This window comes from Phragmites australis, chromosome 6 (genome assembly GCF_958298935.1).
Source record: "Phragmites australis chromosome 6, lpPhrAust1.1, whole genome shotgun sequence".
NCBI classification, from domain to species: Eukaryota; Viridiplantae; Streptophyta; class Magnoliopsida; order Poales; family Poaceae; genus Phragmites; species Phragmites australis.
This window is the reverse complement of record NC_084926.1, coordinates 1,506,581-1,526,617: the sequence shown is the minus strand read 5'-3', so window position 1 is coordinate 1,526,617 and position 20,037 is coordinate 1,506,581. Positions and strand designations below refer to the sequence as shown.

At 57.9% G+C, this 20,037-nt stretch overlaps 1 protein-coding gene across 1 annotated transcript; it reads right to left on the bottom strand.

Annotated features, from left to right (window-relative positions):
• Positions 1 to 242: 242 nt before the first annotated feature.
• Positions 243 to 1,597, bottom strand: LOC133920972 (phosphoenolpyruvate carboxylase kinase 2-like). Its single transcript, XM_062365643.1, has 2 exons — positions 707 to 1,597; positions 243 to 565 (listed from the first exon to the last, which is right to left on the bottom strand). Exons 1-2 carry the CDS (start codon positions 1,512 to 1,514, stop codon positions 522 to 524), a joined length of 852 nt encoding a protein of 283 aa, XP_062221627.1. The 5' UTR covers positions 1,515 to 1,597; the 3' UTR covers positions 243 to 521.
• Between the last annotated feature and the right edge of the window lie 18,440 nt (positions 1,598 to 20,037).

Below are 20,037 nucleotides of genomic sequence, written 5' to 3'. Positions count from 1 at the left end.
GCAGCCTAGTAGGGAATCAAACAACAGAACAGCTTGCTGAAATTTCACGAATTTTAAAACAGAACGAAATATCTAATTTCGGAATTTTCTTCCAATAACATACGGAGCATAGAACAGAGGAAGAAAAATGGCAGAGGAGCGGCAGCTTATAATTCTCAACACGCAGCAGGATATTCATTCAGTTCGAGGTTAAAAGATGGGAATCGCATAACATGATCGGGAAAATGGAAGAAACACACAACTGAACTGTACATAATTTTTTATGATTTCTTGGTTCCATTTCCTTCTCTTCTTCTGCTAGAAGAAGACTACACATGGATTACAAAGAGCAAACAAGACGAACAGACTCAGGAAGCCCCCAAATTCTAGCTCCACGAGTGATTACTGCTAGTTACTACAAACTACGGCACTACTGTCCATTGACGATTGCCAGAAAGAAAGCAAAAATTAACTGCAAAAGGGTCCTCGATCCACTCTTCTCGGAAGAACGCCGCTATCTACAGCAGATGGGGTGGAGCATCTCAACGCGCCGCACTTCCCCCGCGAGTCACAATCCAAGGATGCCCTAAAAGAAACACAACGCCAAACGTCAACAAGCATTTCAAGAAACAAAACCTTCAAGGAATCGAGAACTGCATGTGCTGTTCGAGGCGGCAATGGAGTATGTAGAAAGGAGGACAAGAAGGTGTTTTGTTAATTTGCTTACTTAGGACTTGCTCGGCGGAGAACCTTCTGGAGACGTCCTTGCAGAGCATGCGGCGAATAAGGTCCTTGGCCTCCGGCGAGGTGGACGCGAAGGCGCGCGGCGGGAAACGCAGGTTGCCGCGGAGCACGGACTCGAAGATCTCCCCCGCAGTGGCGCCGTAGAAGGGCACCGTCCCCGACAGCATCATGTAGAGCACAACCCCGGCGCTCCACACGTCCACCTTCTCGCTGTACTCCCTCCCGGCCACGACCTCCGGCGCCACGTAGTACGGCGTCCCGACCAGCCCCGTCATCGGCCGGCCGTCCCCGAACCACTCCGCGGACCCGAAGTCGCCGAGCTTGAGCACGCCGCTGGCGTCGAAGAAGACGTTGTCCGGCTTGACGTCGCGGTGCGCGACCCCGCGGCGGTGGCACCCGGCGAGCCCGTCGGCGAGCTGCGCCATCAGGTCGGCCGCCTCGGGCTCCGGTAGCGGGCCACGGGCGGAGAGGAGGGCGAAGAGATCCCCTCCTGCGCAGAGGTCGAGCACGAGGTGGACGGCGTCGGCGTCCTCGAAGGCGGCGTGGAGCGCGACGACGTGGCGGCTGGCCGGCGGGGCCGCGGACACGAGCAGGTGGACCTTGGGCTCCTGCTCGGCGAGCGCAAGGTCGAACGGGTCCGCCTCCCGCAGCGGCGCCTTGTCCGTGGACTTGACGGCGAAGGCCTCCCCCGTGGAGGCGGCGTAGCAGCGGCGGACGGTGCCGAAGCGGCCGCGGCCGATCTCGTCGCCGATGACGTACGCCTGCCTCAACGCCTCCTCGCCGGCACTCATGCTACTCCTCCCTCAGTCCCTCTCCTTGGTAGTTGGTTGGGTTGGGTGGGTTGTGTGCTGGTCTGCGCCCTGACAACGGCGAGGGTGCCTATAAATGCCGGGCTCAGGTGGGGGAGAGAATCGGAGGCGGAAAGCGAATATTCCTCACTGCCTTTTTCTGCTGCCGCTCTATCAAAATAGATGAAGTTTTTTTAGAATTAAATATAAGTATTAAAATAAAAAATAAAATTATCATCATGTTTTTTAATAACATTAATTGTATGGAAAATATAATTTGTATTGAAAAAAGTTATTTACTGGAAAGATAAGATTAAAAAATTGAGACTAAAATTATCTTGAAATTGTAGAACATAATATATTTTGAACATTATAGAAGATGCTTAAATGACATCTATTTTGAGACGGATGGATTAGTTAGCTAGGACTCAAGCATTTGGTTAGTTTTTCTTAAACTTGCACTATCACTCGCGGAAGCCGCATTTAGTTAGGTAATTAAGGATTTAATTGCCAATAAATATGAGCCAAAAGAATCAAGATAACGCATTCCTTGTCCAATGATTCTGCATTTCTTAATCGGCAGGTCCCTTCTTCTAATGTTTGTTAATGTATGGGATTAATCAATTAATGATTGTTGGGAAGGTTTAGAATGGTGGTTTCCGGCTAATGGATGGTTTTGATACATTAATCTATATTCTAATAAAATATATAAGTTATAGTAGAATTGGATGATTTTTATTATATATTTTACATGATCAAATAATGCACAATTAAATATTCTCTCCAATCCATTGCCCTCACCTTCCTTCCCCGCTTCTTACGTTAATTTGAAAATCACGCACACCTCATCAGCGCCGCCTCTCCCCGATCAGTCGTTGATCCCCACCCTAGCTTCTCATTATCCAACAAACTCGATTGCCCTACCCGCATGATCTAATAGACACCGTCGCAATCTGCCTCCCCTCGCTCGGCGTCTCGATCCCTTCAACCTCCCCTCCTTTGTGCCGTCGCGGCCCCTGTCCCTATCCTCCCTAGTGCTGTCATCCCCAATCCACTCGCCTCAGCCATGCAATCTCCTACAGGACGGTCACGACGAGCAAAGATCCCTGCCCCAGGTGCCGATCCGCCCCCTAGCCCATTGATCCAGTGTAGCAGTAACACGCGTGATTCGCGTCAGTGTCCAGATCGAGCTCCACGGTCTGGCACCCCACCATGGATGAGCACCCCGCCGCAGTCGCCACCCTCTGCGCGCGCTGTTGTCGCGCCACCATCTGCCACGCCTTCTTCCCGTTGTCCCTCAACTCCTTGATCACCGATTGATGGTCCCTCAACTCCTCAACTGCACTTCCTTCCATGCTGGCCCTCCCACTCGGCACACTATCTTGTCGGGTTGTCCTAACACTGCCTCCCATCGGGGCTCATCAGCTGTAGTTGGGAGAACAAATCGGCAAAGATAGCCATCAGGATCAACACAGGAGCATTAGGCACCATCCTCGGCTCCGACCGCCACCCTTGTGCTGTGGGCCTGAGCCACGACATCTTTATCTGCACCTCCACATATGCAGAAACCTCCACTACTTCCATTCGACGAATACGTATGGTGTTCTGCCTAGGTACTGCCTACGTCGCTGGCCCATCTGCCGCGCCTTCCTCCAATCTCCTCTGCCTCTCGCTCGCCTACCTCCTCCTCACGCGATGAGGCCAGCCCGCGCCTCCATCCACGTGCCATCGTCCTTCTACCATGGCGTGCCCTCTTCTATGCTGCTCTCTCTGTGCAGGCCAACCTCTGCTTATGTTCGTTCCCCTGTTAGCAACAAATTATATGTGCCTTACAATAGCATGAATGTTCTAGATTAATTGTTGTTTCTTCTGAGTTAGCTATGAGTTCTACGCCATGTAAACACTAATGATGTTCCTAATTGGCCTGCTTACTGATGATCAGGCATCTCAATTGGTTTTATTCCAATCTAATTTGTATGGCAATCCCAAAAGAAAATGACTTTGGGCTTCAAAGATTTGTCGGTCCTTTTGGGTGTCAGCTGCACATGTCCTCCATTGATCCAAGGTTACTTCTCACTTTATGTGCCTTTCCATTTTATTTTTTTGCACATTTTTGGTTCTTTTACATATTGTTCCTTGGTTCTTCTCCATCCACACTACCGGAAACGATGTGTATGCCGAGTGCCTACGTGTATACCGAGTGCCTACGTGTATGCCGAGTGTATTATATCGGGCACTTGGCAAACAACCACCTACGCCGAGTGCCCGACTAACGCACTCGGCAAACAACTAAGCACTCGGTAAATACCTCAACAAACACTCGGCAAACAACAGCACTTGGCAAAATAGAGAAAAAAACACTCGGCGAATTCGGGCACTCGGCAAACAACGCGCCACGTGCCCCTCCGTTCGGCGGCTGACGGCGAGTCGCCCCTTTGCCGAGTGTCGTCTAACGGACACTCGGTGCCCGATATGAAGCACTCGGCAAAAGATTTTTTTTCTTTGTTTTCTTTTTGGTTTCATTTTGTTCTCTTTTCTTTCTCGTAATAACAACCAACCAAAGGCCGCCACACATCGATTCCGGTACTACTACAGTATGGTTTAAGGATGATATTGTTATGAACTTGGAGTTAGAATTCAGTCGTGCTTCAAGATTGAGATGCAGCAGATGTGGACTCGTAGGAGCGGCCCTTGGAATCAGTTGTGCTATGAAGGAGAATGACAATTCTTCTTCCTTGCCTTAAAAAAGGAATTTCTCTGCTATATACTATCATTCCAGCTGTCATCCAGACAAAGAAGGAATTTTCAATGCTTGCCAAGTGGAAGAAGCAAAAGCAGATCAGCCTGACACACCAAGCTGCCCTTCTGATCTATGAGTTTTGCTTGGTTCATCGTTAAGTGCATTAGAGAAGGTAGCTGGTAGCATAGTGAGAAGTGGTGGAACAAAAAAGCGACTTCATTTGGCGATTCTTGGATGGATAACATGTTTGCTATGTTCCATAGAAATCTAAATTTATGGACAACTCTTTTTCATAAGAAATTAATTGATGGATATAAGTCAAATTTGATCTGCAAGTACATAAAATAACGAACAAAAATGGGTAGAAAAATATGAGACTTGCTATAGTGTCATGATATGATATGTAGAGGCTGAGATAAAAAATTGAGAAGGTTTCGCAAAAGTTGTCACGTACGATGCTTAGAAACCAAAGCATCTTCGAGGAAGAATCGTGGTTTCGAGAGGGAACAGATCAGGTTTGAATCTGAAGTGACGTTTGAATCGTTGTTTGACCTTGAAACGTTTTCTACACTCAACATACAACATAGCATATTCGATGTTAAAATTTGGCATTTTTCTGGGTCCGTTTTCTATTTTTAATTCATTAAGAGCATTTCTAGGCTTTTAATGGATATAAGTCAAATTTGATCTGCAAGTACATGAAATAATGAACAAAAATAGGTAGAAAAATCATATTCATGTTGTTGAGTCTATTTTTAGGCCTTACCCAAGAAATGAAAAGAAATTTGAAACATCTGGGCGGCAACACTCGACCAGCAACATGTAGCTTATTGGTTTTTTAATTAAAAAAAAGCAAACAAAGTCAGAAAAACATGAGACTTGCCATAGTGTCATGATATGATACGTCAAGGCTGTGATAAAAAATTGAGAAGGTTTTGCAAAAGTTGTCACGTACGATGCTTAGAAACTGAAGCATCTCCGAGGAAGAATCATGGTTTTGAGAGGGAACGGATCAGGTTTGAACCCGAAGTGATGTTTGAATTATCGTTTGACCTTGAAACTTTTTCTACACTCAACATACAATATAGCACATTCGATGTTAAAATTTGGTATTTTTCTGGGTCCGTTTGCTATTTCTAATTCATTAAGTGCATTTCTAGGCTTTTAATGGATATAAGTCAAATTTGATATGCAAGTACATGAAATAATGAACAAAAATGGGTAGAAAAATCATATTCATGTTGTTGAGTCTATTTTTAGGCCTTACCCAAGAAATGAAAATAAATTTGAAACATCTAGGCGGCAACACTCGACCAGCAACATGTAGCTTATTGGTTTTTTAATTCTAAAAAAAACAAACGTAGTCTGAAAACCATGAGACTTGCCATAGTGTCATGATATGATACGTAGAGGCTGTGATAAAAAATTGAGAAGGTTTCGCAAAAGTTGTCATGTACTGTCGGTGTATTAGGAACCAGGGGTCCCTGAATCCCGAGACCGGGCCGGCCATCCGCCACATGTCACCATCCCGCGAGGTCCACCCTGCAGGATAAGAAAAAACTAAGTCCCTTCCCCAGTTCCCCGATGATCCACAGAGTCCAAGTACCGGGAAGGAAGTGCTCGAAAGGTTTCTCACTTATCCCCGAGTACTGTAGTCCCCTGATGATCCAAACACCAAAGTACTCGGGAGAGAGTGCTCGGGGCTGCACGTGGCAGCCCCCGAGGACTCGGTTCCCCGAAGGTCTCACCCAAGTACTCGGGAGAGAGTGCTCGGGGCTGCACGTGGCAGCCCCTGAGGACTCGGTTCCCCGAAGGTCTCACCCAAGTGCTCGGGAGAGAGTGCTCGGGGCTGCACGTGGCAGCCCCCGAGGACTCGGTTCCTCGAAGGTCCCACCAAAGTGATCGGGAGAGAGTGCTCGGGGCTGCACGTGGCAGCCCCCGAGGACTCGGTTCCTCGAAGGTCTCACCGAAGTACTCGGGAGAGAGTGCTCGGGGCTGCATGTGGCAGCCCCCGAGGACTCGGTTCCCCGAAGGTCTCACCGAAGTGCTCGGGAGAGAGGGTTCGGGGCTGCACGTGGCAGCCCCCGAGGACTCGGTTCCCCGAAGGTTCGCGCAAGATCGTCCGACGACCCGAAGGGTCCCATCGTCGGGGTGTCAGCCAGTCAAAGGCCCAATGCCGCATTTAATAGGCACGCGTGGCCTGGCATCCTGACATTCTCAGTTGCCCACGCCCCAGTGTCAGACCCTGCTATGCACTGGCGGGGGGGCGTGGGTCCATTAAATGCACGGGTCCCGTCCCGTTTTATCCGGGTGCCTCGGGATAACGTTACCAGAATCGAAGCGCTCCGCCTGCCACCCTGCCCTGGCAGAAGAACAAGACAGGGTGGGCGCACCGGGCACCTCTGAGGCTGCCCGGTGGGCCCCCTTAATGGCGCCCGAGGGCATCCACAGTGGCGGGTGGTCGGATGCGCGCCGCATTTTTCCACCGCCCCTGTCACTTCGCCAAGACGGAATGATGACGCCTTTCTCCGTGGCACCTTGGCACTCGCACCCCCTCTTTCCCATTCAGGATATATCGAGGTCGGCGCGCCTATAAAAGGAAAGGATGGAGAACACGTAAAAGGTAAGAAAAAAAGAAAGAGGACGCAGACGCTCGAACCAGCTCAAGCCAAGCTAGAACACGAGAGCCTCAAGCTCTCCGTAAGTGGCTCTCTCTTGTAACCAGATACATCCTTGAAGAATTCCCTTCAAGGATAGATATAGCACTCACACAGGAGTAGGGTGTTACGCCCCCGTGCGGCCCGAACCTGTCTAAACCCCGGTGCACCCATCTTTCTCGCACTAGGACGATCATCTCCCACCAGCCACTGCATTTATTTCCATTTCCCGCTTATTTCCCAAACAAGCTTGTTCAGGATCATCCCCCCGGCCGAATCTCTAAAAAGGGGTCTCTCGGGATCCCTGCGACAGGAGTTCACCCTCCGACAGCTGGCGCGCCAGGTAGGGGGGAATATCCCTGGATTGTTTGTTTCACTTTTTTTCCCACAGGAAAAGATGGCCAGTGGGCATCGCCTCCAGCGTTCCGGCTCCACTTCCAGTGACGGGGCGCTGCCCGACGCCAGAGGAGGCCCAGTCGCTGCTGCGTACCAGCAACAGCCACCATCCACGTGCGCGGTTTTTCCCGCTCAAGGGGATCAAGGCGCTGGGCCCATCAGGGCCGCCGCCGCCGCTGACGACGCACTTTCCGACCCCCAGCAGGTGGTCGGGACCCCGGCCGGCAGATCCGCCTCTGGACCGCGTCGGGTGCCACCACGACGCGGGCTCGCTTTGAGCGAGGCCAGCCCAGGGAGCGCGCTGCTTGCAGCGCATGCTCTCCTTAGGCACCCGCCCGTTCAGGCCACGCCGAACACTCCAGAAGGCCGGTGGATACAAGATGTCGTCGCTTTGGTCGGCACTGCTCATCGCCAGGTGCAGGCCGGGAGTCCTCGCACCACTTCCCGGCATGGTGCCGCCAGAGCCGGCTCCTCAACAGGCAACACCCGCACGGGCCGAGGGGTCTCCAGGCGGAGTGCCGTCCCCCTGGTCGTATATGAAGCCCAGGACCTTCGTTTGCGCCTTGACGAACGGAGGGGCCACGAAGATGCCCGAGTTACTCTCGAGCGTCAGCGGGAGACCCGGCAGGGGGTCGGGGCAGAGGACCAGGCTTCCTCTCTCCCGGCCCAAGGCCACCGGGGATCCCCGGCTCGCCTCCACTCGCCACCGAGGACCCCCGCTCGCGCTGCGGGGTACGGCACCGGCTGCCGTGCTTTCACCGTCGAGCTCCGCCGGGTCAGGTGGCCTTCCAAGTTCCGCCCCGAGCTGCCGGAGAAGTACGACGGGTCCATCGACCCCGTCGAGTTCCTCCAGATCTACACAACGGCCATCCAAGCGGCCGGAGGCAGCGAAAAGGTGATGGCAAACTACTTTCATGTTGCCCTGAGGGGCTCCGCCCGCTCTTGGCTTATGAACTTACCCCCAGGGTCTATCGGCTCCTGGGATGATCTGTGCCACCAGTTCGTGGCCAACTTTCAGGGCACGTTTACGCGTCCCGGTTTGGAGTGCGACCTCCACGCCATCCAACAGCAGGAAGGGGAGACGCTACGGCGCTTTATACAGTGTTTCAGCCAGGTTCGCAACACCATTCCACGAGTGGCCCCCCACGCTGTTATTGTTGCTTTCCGGCAGGGCGTCCGCGATGAGCGGATGCTCGAAAAGCTAGGTACGCACGAGATTGATACCACTGCGGAACTCTTCGCACTGGTCGATAAGTGCGCCATGGCTGCGGAGGCCAGGGCGTGGCATGCTCCTCGCCCCGCCTCCGACCAGCCAAGTTCTTCCCGCTCCGACAAGCGGGAAAAGAAGAAGAGAAGGAAGCGCGAGGCCGCTCCCGTTGAGCCAACCCAGGTCCCCGCTCACAGGGTGCCGCAAGAGCCCGATCACCGGCAAGAGCGCCGGCCGGGTGTCGATCGACGCCCCGTCAGGGCCCCTGCTCGGGCTCCTCCTCGGGCCTCCGTGCCTACGAGGGCCCTGGCTCCAGCAAGGGCACCAGCTCCAGCGAGAGCCCCGGCCCCTGGCCGAGCTCCCGCTCCAGCGAGGGCCCCCGCTCCCGCGGGGCCCGAGCCAGGTAAATGGTGTCCCATACACCAGACCAGATGGCACGACCTCACGGAGTGTCGTACGGTCAAAGGACTCGTGGAGCAGCGCCAGAGGGAACGCGACGAGTCCCTTGGAGGAGGCGATACTGAGGTCGCCCCCGACAACGCCGAGCTCGGCTTCCAGGAGCCCGAGCACACCGTCGCCTTCATCGACGGGGGCGTGTATACGCCTTCCTCGCGCCGTGGCATCAAGGTCATGCGACGCGAGGTGTGCTCGGCAACCCCGAGCGAAGAGGCCGCAAGGCCCCTAAGGTGGTCGGATACTTCGATCACGTTCAGCATGGCTGATCAGCCCGCCAGTACTGCAGCCGTGGGGCGACTACCTTTGGTAGTGTCCCCCACTGTCTGCAATGCCAAGGTCGGCAGGGTGCTGATCGACGGTGGTGCTGGCCTCAACCTCCTTTCTAAGGAGGCTTTTGAGAAGCTGCAGGTGTCTTCCCGACGCCTAAAGCCGTCGCTCCCTTTCTGTGGAGTGACCCCTGGGCACTCCCTGCCCCTCGGGCAGGTTGAGTTGCCTGTCACGTTCGGGAGCCGGGACAACTTCCGCACGGAGTGCGTCCTCTTCGATGTCGCGGAGCTCCCTCTCCCCTACAACGCCATCCTCGGGCGTCCGGTGCTCGCCAAGTTTATGATGGCCGTGCATTATGCATACCTTACGGTTAAGATGCCCGGCCCCGCAGGCTCCATCTCTGTGCTCGCCGATTCCTGCGGCGCCGTCTCCTGCGCTGAACAGTCATACATGGCTCTGGTCTCAGCGCAGGCCGAGGTCGATGGCTCTACAGGGGGCCTGGGACCCTTTTCATCCAAACCCCGACTCGCCGCCGACATCTCTGTTCCAACGAAGGAGGTTGTGGTGGGCGAAGACGCTACCCAGGTTGTCCGTATCGGCAGCAACCTGGGCAGCAAATAGGAAAGCGCGCTCGTCGCCTTCCTCCGGGCTAACGTAGACGTGTTTGCCTGCCAACCGTCCGACATGCCCGGGATCCCTAGGGAGGTGATCGAGCATCACTTGGCGGTGCGTCCGGACGCCCGCCCGGTGAAGCAGAAGGTCCGGCGGCAGGCGCCTGAGCGCCAGGAGTTTATCCGCGAGCAGGTCAGCAAGCTCCTCAACGCCGGATTCATCCGAGAAGTCCTCCACCCCGACTGGCTAGCAAACCTAGTCATCGTCCCAAAGGCCAATGGCAAGCTCCGCATGTGCGTGGACTACACCGACCTAAATAAGGCTTGCCCTAAAGATCCCTTCCCCTTACCTCGCATTGATCAAATTATAGATTCAACTGCGGGATGCGATCTTTTATGCTTTCTAGATGCAAACTCTGGGTATTACCAGATTCGCATGGCCGTAGGGGACGAGGAAAAAACTGCTTTTACCACTCCGGTGGGGACTTATTGCTACATGTCAATGCCTTTCGGCCTGCGCAACGCTGGGTCATCCTTCCAGCGCGCTATTCGTATTACTCTTGACTCGCAGGTTGGCCGTAACGTCGAGGCTTACATCGACGACCTCGTGGTCAAAACCCGAGACCGTGCCACCCTGCTCGAGGACCTTGCCGAGACTTTCAACAGTCTCCGTTCTACCCGCCTCAAGCTCAACCCGGAGAAGTGTGTCTTCGGGGTGCCGGCGGGCAAGCTCCTTGGTTTCTTGGTCTCTGGCCGAGGGATCGAGGTCAATCCAGAAAAGATCCGGGCCATCGAGCAGATGCGACCCCCGGTTCGACTCAAGGAGGTCCAGCGCCTCACCGGATGCATGGCAGCCCTCGGGCGCTTCATCTCCAAGCTCGGGGAGCGAGGGCTCCCCCTCTTCAAGCTTTTGAAGAAATCCGGTCGTTTTGACTGGACGCCGGAGGCCGAGCAGGCCTTCTGTGACTTAAAGAAGTACCTTACTTCGCCACCCGTGTTGGTGGCTCCCTCTCAAGGTGAGCCCCTGCTGCTCTACGTTTCGGCCACTCCTCAGGTTGTGAGCGTAGTGCTGGTGGTGGAGCGCGACGAGTGTTTGGGGCCGGGTGCTGGGTCCCAGCTCCCAGAGGCCCCCGACCACTCACTTGTCCTCGCGGCTCCCCCTGGGCAAGGGGTCGAGCCCGAGCACACTGCTCTTCCCAGCCAAGGAGTCGAGCCTGAGTGCCCGGCCAGCCCCGACCGTGCCGCCAACCCTGGGGTCTGCAGTAGCCCCCCGGGTGGAGCCGCCGTCCGGGCTCGCCGGGTGCAGCGACCGGTGTACTTCGTCAGCGAAGTCCTCCGGGAAGCCAAGACAAGATATCCCCAGGCGCAAAAGCTACTCTATGCCGTGCTCGTCACCTCCCGGAAGCTGCGCCATTACTTCCAGGTGCACAAGGTCTCGGTGGTTACCACTTATCCACTGGGACCCATTCTCCGGAACCGGGAAGGCACCGGGCGCGTTGTCAAATGGGCAGTAGAGCTGGCGGAGTTCGACCTACACTTCGTCAGTCGCCAGGCAATCAAAAGCCAGGCGCTCTCCGACTTCTTGGCAGAGTGGACGCCCGTCCCCTGCGTCGTCCCAGAAGAGGTCTCTGCCTATCCCGGGCACGACGCGCCCGGGTACTGGGTCATGCACTTCGACGGCTCCCTCTCGCTGAAAGGCGCAGGGGCTGGAGTGGTTCTCACCTCCCCAACAGGTGAAGAGCTCCGGTACGTCGTACAGTTGCAGTTCCGCGCATCCAACAACATGGCGGAGTATGAAGGTCTCATCGCCGGCCTCCGGGCTGCGGTGGGGCTCGGGATTCGTCGCCTCCTGGTTAAAGGGGACTCCCAACTCGTCGTCAACCAGGTATCCAAGGAGTACCAGTGCACGGATCCTCAAATGGCGGCGTACGTGGCTGCAGTCAGGAAGCTCGAGAGACGCTTCGACGGCCTCGAATTGCGGCACATCCCTCGCCGCGACAATGCTCCGGCCGACGAGCTCTCTCGCCTGGCCTCCTCACGTGCGCGCGTCCCTGCCGGAGTCTTTGAAGAAAGACTCGCAAGGCCTTCCGTCCTGCCTGCCGAACAGGATGAAGGGGAAACCTCGAACTCAATTCAGGGGACCCCGGCGGTGCCCTCAGTGGGAAGCCCCGTCAGAGCGCCGCCGTCCGGCGAGTGCGCTGTGCTCGCCGAATGTTCTCAAGATGCCTCGTGGATGTCTGACATCCGAGGGTACTTGAAAGAAAAGTTCCTACCCGAGGATGAGGCGTCTGCCGAAAGAGTTGCTCGGCAGTCCAGACGCTATGCCATAGTAGATGGGGATCTCTACCGGCGTAGCGCAGGAGGTGTCCTCCTGAAATGCATCTCCCGGGCAGAAGGCGGCGATCTTCTCGCTGAGGTCCACGAGGGCGAGTGCGGTGGCCATTCATCGTTTTGCATGCTGGTCGGGAAGGCCTTCCGGCAAGGTTTCTACTGGCCTACAGCTCTCCAGGATGCTTCCGAGCTGGTTCGGCGCTGCAGGGCGTGCCAGTTCCATGCAAAGCAGATTCACCAGCCAGCTCAGGCTCTTCATACCATTCCCCTGTCGTGGCCTTTCGCGGTCTGGGGTTTGGACATTCTGGGTCCATTCCCCCGAGCAGTCGGGGGCTATGCATACCTATATGTCGCTATCGACAAATTCACCAAATGGCCGGAGGCGGTCCCAGTCATCAAGGTGACCAAAAACACGGCGCTCCAGTTTATCCGCGGCATCACCAGTCGCTTTGGCGTCCCGAACCGGATCATCACCGACAACGGCACCCAGTTCACAAGTGCCTTGTTCGGGGACTATTGCGAAGATCTCGGCATCAAGCTCTGCTTCGCTTCCGTCGCTCATCCTCGGAGTAACGGGCAGGTCGAGCGCGCCAACGCGGAGATACTAAAGGGCCTCAAAACCCGGACCTATAACGTGCTCGCTAAGCACGGGAAGGGATGGGTGGACGAGCTGCCAGCCGTGCTGTGGGCCAATCGGACTACGCCAAGCCGCGCCACCGGGGAGACTCCGTTCTTCCTCGTCTATGGCGCCGAAGCAGTCCTCCCCTCCGAGCTCACTCTGGGCTCCCCTCGAGTGCATGCATACTCTGAGGGTGAGCAGGAGCGGCAAAGACGCGACGACGTGGACTACCTGGAAGAGCACCGGCGACGTGCCGCTGTCCGGGCGGCTCGGTATCAGCAGAGTCTACGGCGGTATCATCTGCGCCATGTCCGGGCCCGGTCTCTCGAGGTGGGGGACCTAGTTCTCCGACGCGTCCAGTCGCGCGAAGGAATGAATAAGCTATCCCCTGTGTGGGAAGGTCCTTTCACCGTGATCGCGGTCCCGTGGGCAGGTTCTTTCAGGTTGGCGACGGAGGAAGGACAGCCACTCCCGAATCCGTGGAACATCGAGCATCTCCGACGCTTCTACCCGTAGATGGTCGTGCTCGCGGCTCAGGTCAGCAAGGCCGGGGGCTTCTCCCCGCCCAAGCAGTCCGAGGGCTTCGCCCCTTGGGTAAGTCGCTGTCGCCCAACCTTGTAAATATTGCACATTCAGTATTTCGATAAGTAATCACTATGTCAACATATTTTTTCTGGATTCCGTATGTTTAATCTGTCTGGTGAGGTGCTCGGTTGTGCGAGAAAAAGTTCGCTCTCTCATTTTCCCCGCTGATAAAAGAATCCCAATCGGTATGCATGCGAGCAGTCGCCGCTGACTTACGTCCGGCATGGTAGGCTGTGGTGTTCGGTGTCGTGGCAGGCTCCCGGGCACTACCGAGTTTCGGGGTGCTCTGGGTAATCCCATCGCTCGAGCTGCTCGAGTAGTCCGAAGCCCAGGCCCCCGGAGCGGGCTGTTGGTGCTCGGTCTGGTCTGTCATACCCGGGCGCCATCGAACCATAGGACCTCTAGGTTATGCCTCTGCCCGCTCTTGTCCATCGGTTTGGGTGTTCGAGAGGTTTCGGGTCGAAAATGAGAGCAGTCTATAACAAGTACCGCACTAACAGAGCGCACTAGACAAAGAAATTCTATATTCTCTCTTAAGTCACAGGCTGGCAATCGCGAGCAGTTCAGCCGCGAGGGCTTCGATGCCCCGGTCTCTGGTCGGCCCCAAGGGTCCTCGGGTGATCCTACCACTTATGCATGGGTGATCGAGATCACCCGACCCCAGGAGCCTCGTATGCCTCTGGGCACTCGGGCGCTCCGTTGAAAGAATCAAGTCCCCGGGCACCCGAGCTCGGAAGCACACCCCTCCTGGATCGGTTGGCCGGAAGGCCGACAGCTGTCCGGTGAGTGGTTATATTCAGACAAGTCTGCTTTAAGTAAATTTATGTCCTCGAGTCACTCTCGGGGGCTCTCGCGCTTTAATCTGTTCGGCGAGGTGGTCTCCTCGCACGCAAAAACCCTACCACGTGTCTACTTTTTTCCAGAACGACAGAGTGGTTTGTTGAAAGGAGTAGCGCGCGTGCGGTAATGTCTGACCGAAGCCCTTCGTGGTGGTCGTGGTGTTCGGTCCGCTTTTAAGGACCCCGAGCACTACCGAGTCCTCGGGTACCCTGGGTAATCCTATCACTCGAGCTGCCCGAGTAGTCCGGAGCTCAGGCCTCGGGGGCGGGCTGTCAGTGCTCGGTCCGGCCCGTTTTAAAGCCCAGGCACCACCGGACCACGAGGACTCTTGGTCATATTCTCGCCCGCACGCGTCTCCCTTCTACTAACTGAGTGGTCGCAAGGTGAAAAAGTGTTCACTAGGTATGGCATGTTCCGAGCAGGATCGATCTATCTCCCGGGCAAGGAAGTCTGTGTCTTTGTTTCTTAACTTAGGCAAATGCGGACTCGCGAGAGCTCGAAGGCCGACTACGCCAGCAGCAGCGATCCGGATAACTTCATTCTCGGGGATGGGAAGGTCGGGAACGGCCCGACTGAGTACTCCCCGGGACTTCCGGACAAAACTTCAGAAGAAGCATCAAACACTCAGAGAAATTGGAGTTGCGAGCTCAAGGAAAAATTGCCATTAATATTCACAGGATAGATACAAGGCATTTTCTAAGAGTTCACTCCTACATCTACATTCATCAAGACAACAAAAGAAAAAAGACTACAAAAGATCTAGTCGGCAGCAGAGGCGTCGGCGGCACCTCTCGCCTGAAGCCGGCCGCCACCACGGCGGCGGTACTCCGGACCGCTACCCGGGCGGCCTCTCCCTCAGCCTTGACCACTCCCTCCCGCGCCGGCTCCAGCGGGAAGTTTGGGTCCCTGCTTCGGTAGCAGGCCAGAACGTGCTCGGCCACTGCATGTGCCAAGCCACGTCCCTCCCGGGCGGCGAGTTCCTGGACTGCCCAAGGCAGGGCCTCGAGGCGCTCGCAGACCTGCTGCAGCCCCAACACTTGTCGTGCGGGGCCGTCGCCCTTCTCGCCTCCAACGAGCCGTCCGAAACCACCCTTCTCTACGGCCCGTCGCATCCGCCGGAGTACGTCTTCCAGCATATGCTCGAGGTTGACCCGCGAGACAAAGGCGGTCTCGAGCTTCTCCTTGGCGGCCCGCAGCTGTGCCTCAAGTCCCTGGTCCCCGACCGGACCGGAAGAACCGCCAACTGCTGCGGGGGCGGCAGCCTGCTTCGCCTTGGCCACCATCTCGGATAAAGCACGTTCACGGGCGGTCAGTTCTGCCTCGTGCTTCGCATTCTGCTCCGCCCTGGTCGCCATGGCTGCCGCCGCCGCGTCAGCCTCGCCCTCTCGACGACTCAATTCGCCTTCTCGGCGACTCAGCTCGCCCTCCTGCCGGGCCAGTGCGTCCTCCTTCTGGGCCACCGAATCCTCCCGAGCACCGAGATCCGACGCCGACAACTCATTGTCCACCTCCCGGATGGAGACGTTCTCCTCCCAGCGGTGGATCTCTTCTCTGATCTTCCGGAGGTCGTCTTCCCAGCGCTGGAGGTCGGCGCGCGTCTTCTCAGCCGCGCCCTCCCGGCGGGTCAGCTCGGCTTGCCGCTCCTCCGCCGCTTGCTCCCGGGCAGCGACTGCCATCTCCCTCTCCTGCGCCTGCCCCATCCTGGCAAGGGCCTCGGCAGCTTGCTGCTTCGACGCCTCAGCCAGGCGGGCGGCGTCTTCTCGTTCCCGCGCGGCCTCTGCCCGCACGGTCTTCAAAATTTCTTGTTCCCGCGCGGCTTCTGCGCGGATATCTTCTAGGAGCTTCTGCTCCTGCGCAGCCGCCGCACGGGCCTCCTCCTGGGCGCCCGCCAGCTGCGCCTTCTCCAACGCCAGGCGGGCGCGCTCAGCTTCAAGCTTCCCCTCTTTAGCATCCACCGCTGCGCCCAGCCGCCCGAGCGCTACTTTGACGCCTTCAATGGCGGCCAGGAAAGGGTCGGCGGGCAGGCCGGGCGCCGGTTGGGCCCAGGCTTCTCCGCAGAGTGCCTCCAGGGGGGCCGAGCTCTCTGCAGGGCCCTGCGCTGCCATCTGCCCCGGGCTCTGCCTGCCCGGGGTAGGCTCTGCCGGCGCCAAAGATTCGGACGGCGGCCGCATTCCCGCATCGGCCGCCCTGTCCGCCGGCCCCGGCAAAGCGTCCGCCTCCACCATCATCCCCCCGGGCTCTCCACGCCCGGGGTAGGTTCCGCCAGCGCCAAGGATCCGGACGTTTGCTCCGTCCTCCTCTCGGCCGCCGCCTCCGTCTCTCTCCCGCTGGCCGCCACGACGATTGGCGCCTCCGCCGTTCCGGTGCCCGCCTCCGTCGGAGCTGCAGGCGGGCTCGTTTCTGGTCTCGGCGCCCGCTCTTTCTCCGTCGCAGTAGCACCTGCGGCCGGCCTACGGGAGACAGATGAAAAATGCCGAAGCTTAGTTCGGGCCAGAAATGCCCATGGAAAAGCAAGAAAGGAGACTCACCGATATCGCCATTTGGCCGCTGGGAGCCTGATGTCTGGGTCCGGTGCCGTCGGTCCGGACTCCTCCCGCTACCTCTTCCGCTGGGGGCTCGGCTGAACCGCTGCGCGGGCCTCGGGCGCCGCCGTGCGGGCCTCGTGTGCCGCCACGTGGGTCTCGGTTTCCGCCATGCGGATCGCGGGCGCTGGTGCAGGCCCCATCCGCACCAGGCGCGGCTCCAGCACCGGAAATGCCGCCGCTGCCGTTGGCGACGGCGGAGAGTCCGGCACCAGGATCAGGGCCCGGGGACGCTTTCCCCGATCTCCCGGCGCCACCTCCTCGACGACTTCAGTGGCGCCCTCCTCTCTGGCACGGCGGCTGCTGCTTGCGGCGGCCCCGTCGCCAGCCCGCGCCGAGCTAGCAGTAGTCTCCTCGCCAAGTAGCTCCTCTAGCCCGGGAGTTCGGAGGCCTCGGGACTCCGGCTTCTTGGCCGGTCCACAGGCCCCTGGGCGTCGAACTTCGGCAGCCCCGCCATAATGGCCACCCGGTTGGGGTTGGCGCAGAGCGCCATCTCCGGCCACGGGAGCTCCGTCCGGCCCATGTCCTCCGTTCCGGTGATCACCCTTGTCATCCCCCGCAGTTCCGCCTGCCCCAGATCCCAGCTCGCGCCGATCTGGGTCCTGGTGATGTCCTCCGGCCCGGTATAGAACCAGCTCGGCCGGGCCCGCTCTCGCAAGGGCGCCAGCCGACGGCGCAGGAAGTCCACGACCACCATGACGGAGGTCAGCCCGGACTCGCGTAATTCCAGGATGCGCTCCAGCACCGGCTTCAGCCTCGCGTCTTCCGGTGGTGGCGCCTCCCACGTCGATCGCCGAGGCTCCGCCGCCGCCTCCGGCAGCTCGAGGCGCTCATGGGGGTCGACGTCGACGAAGAACCAGTCTCGTCGCCACTCCTCCCACTTACTGCGCAGCACCTGGGGAATGTAACGATCCCCCAGGCCGTCCCGGAGCCGAAGGTTGCAGCACCCCGCGACGTCCGCCGTGGAGTGCCCCCGCTTCTTCCCCACCGGCCGAAGGACGAAAAAATGACGAAGCAGCGTCGCCGACGGCATCACCCCCACGAACATTTCGCAGAGATGCGCGAAAGTCGCCAACACCACCACAGAGTTGGGGCTTAGGTGCACCAGCTGAATGCCGTACGTCTCCAGCACTTGCAGGAAGAAGGCGAAGAACGGCGGCACCAACCCCGCCGCCACAAAGGAGGTGAAGAGGACGGTCCGCCCAGGGACGGTCGTCGCCGGCGTCAGGCTCGCCGGCCTCACCACCACAGCACCTTCTTGCCCCTCCGGTACCAGCAGTTTCCTGATTTTGTCCGCCGCCTCCTCGTTCCTCAGACGAGACTCCGGCAAGATGCTATCCGAAGCCTTGTCCCGGCGTCCTCCTCCAACCCTCGTCATCTCGGCAAAGATGGAAGGTGTTTTGGTGGTGGAGAGAGAGAGAAGGAAGAATGCTCCGGTCGCCTGAGAATTTCCTAAGGGCTTCGGAGCACAAAGAAGGCAAGAGCACAAGTGCGAGAGAGCGTAAAGAGGGGAATGGACCGATCCATTCCCCCTTTTATATCTCAAAGTTCAAAAACTGCCGCCCAAACGGTTCGCTCGGCGAAGCGTCGCCTCGATCGACGCAACTGCCAGGCGAATCTCCCGCCGATCGCGCGATGTCAGCGGCTGCCAGGCGTATTTTCCTCGATCTGCGCGGTGACCGCGCGTGCCGCCCGTATGGTCATCATACCCTTCGGAAGTTGTGTGGACACGCGTCCACTCATTTTCCCGTTGGGGCATACTTGAGGTCTGGGTCCGCAAGGGCCACCTCTCGAAAGCTTGCCACATGGCGTTTGCGCCAGCCTCGGCCTCGGCCACGACGAAGGGCCCATTTGCAGTCTCCGTCCCGTCGCCTACCAATGGACCCGGGGGCTACTGTCGGTGTATTAGGAACCAGGGGTCCCTGAATTCCGAGACCGGGCCGGCCATCCGCCACATGTCACCATCCCGCGAGGTCCACCCTGCAGGATAAGAAAAAACTAAGTCCCTTCCCCAGTTCCCCGATGATCCACAGAGTCCAAGTACCGGGAAGGAAGTGCTCGAAAGGTTTCTCACTTATCCCCGAGTACTGTAGTCCCCTGATGATCCAAACACCAAAGTACTCGGGAGAGAGTGCTCGGGGCTGCACGTGGCAGCCCCCGAGGACTCGGTTCCCCGAAGGTCTCACCCAAGTACTCGGGAGAGAGTGCTCGGGGCTGCACGTGGCAGCCCCCGAGGACTCGGTTCCCCGAAGGTCTCACCCAAGTGCTCGGGAGAGAGTGCTCGGGGCTGCACGTGGCAGCCCCCGAGGACTCGGTTCCTCGAAGGTCCCACCAAAGTGCTCGGGAGAGAGTGCTCGGGGCTGCACGTGGCAGCCCCCGATGACTCGGTTCCTCGAAGGTCTCACCGAAGTACTCGGGAGAGAGTGCTCGGGGCTGCACGTGGCAGCTCCCGAGGACTCGGTTCCCCGAAGGTCTCACCGAAGTGCTCGGGAGAGAGGGCTCGGGGCTGCACGTGGCAGCCCCCGAGGACTCGGTTCCCCGAAGGTTCGCGCAAGATCGTCCGACGACCCGAAGGGTCCCATCGTCGGGGTGTCAGCCAGTCAAAGGCCCAATGCCGCATTTAATAGGCACGCGCGGCCTGGCATCCTGACATTCTCAGCTGCCAACGCCCCAGTGTCAGACCCTGCCATGCACTGGCGGGGGGCGTGGGTCCATTAAATGCACGGGTCCCGTCCCGTTTCATCCAGGTGCCTCGGGATAACGTTGCCAGAATCGAAGCGCTCCGCCTGCCACCCTGCCCTGGCAGAAGAACAAGACAGGGTGGGCGCACCGGGCACCTCTGAGGCTGCCCGGTGGGCCCCCTTAATGGCGCCCGAGGGCATCCACAGTGGCGGGTGGTCGGATGCGCGCCGCATTTTTCCACCGCCCCTGTCACTTCGCCAAGACGGAATGATGACACCTTTCTCCGTGGCACCTTGGCACTCGCACCCCCTCTTTCCCATTCAGGATATATCGAGGTCGGCGCGCCTATAAAAGGAAAGGATGGAGAACACGTAAAAGGTAAGAAAAAAAGAAAGAGGATGCAGACGCTCGAACCAGCTCAAGCCAAGCTAGAACACGAGAGCCTCAAGCTCTCCGTAAGTGGCTCTCTCTTGTAACCAGATACATCCTTGAAGAATTCCCTTCAAGGATAGATATAGCACTCACACAGGAGTAGGGTGTTACGCCCCCGTGC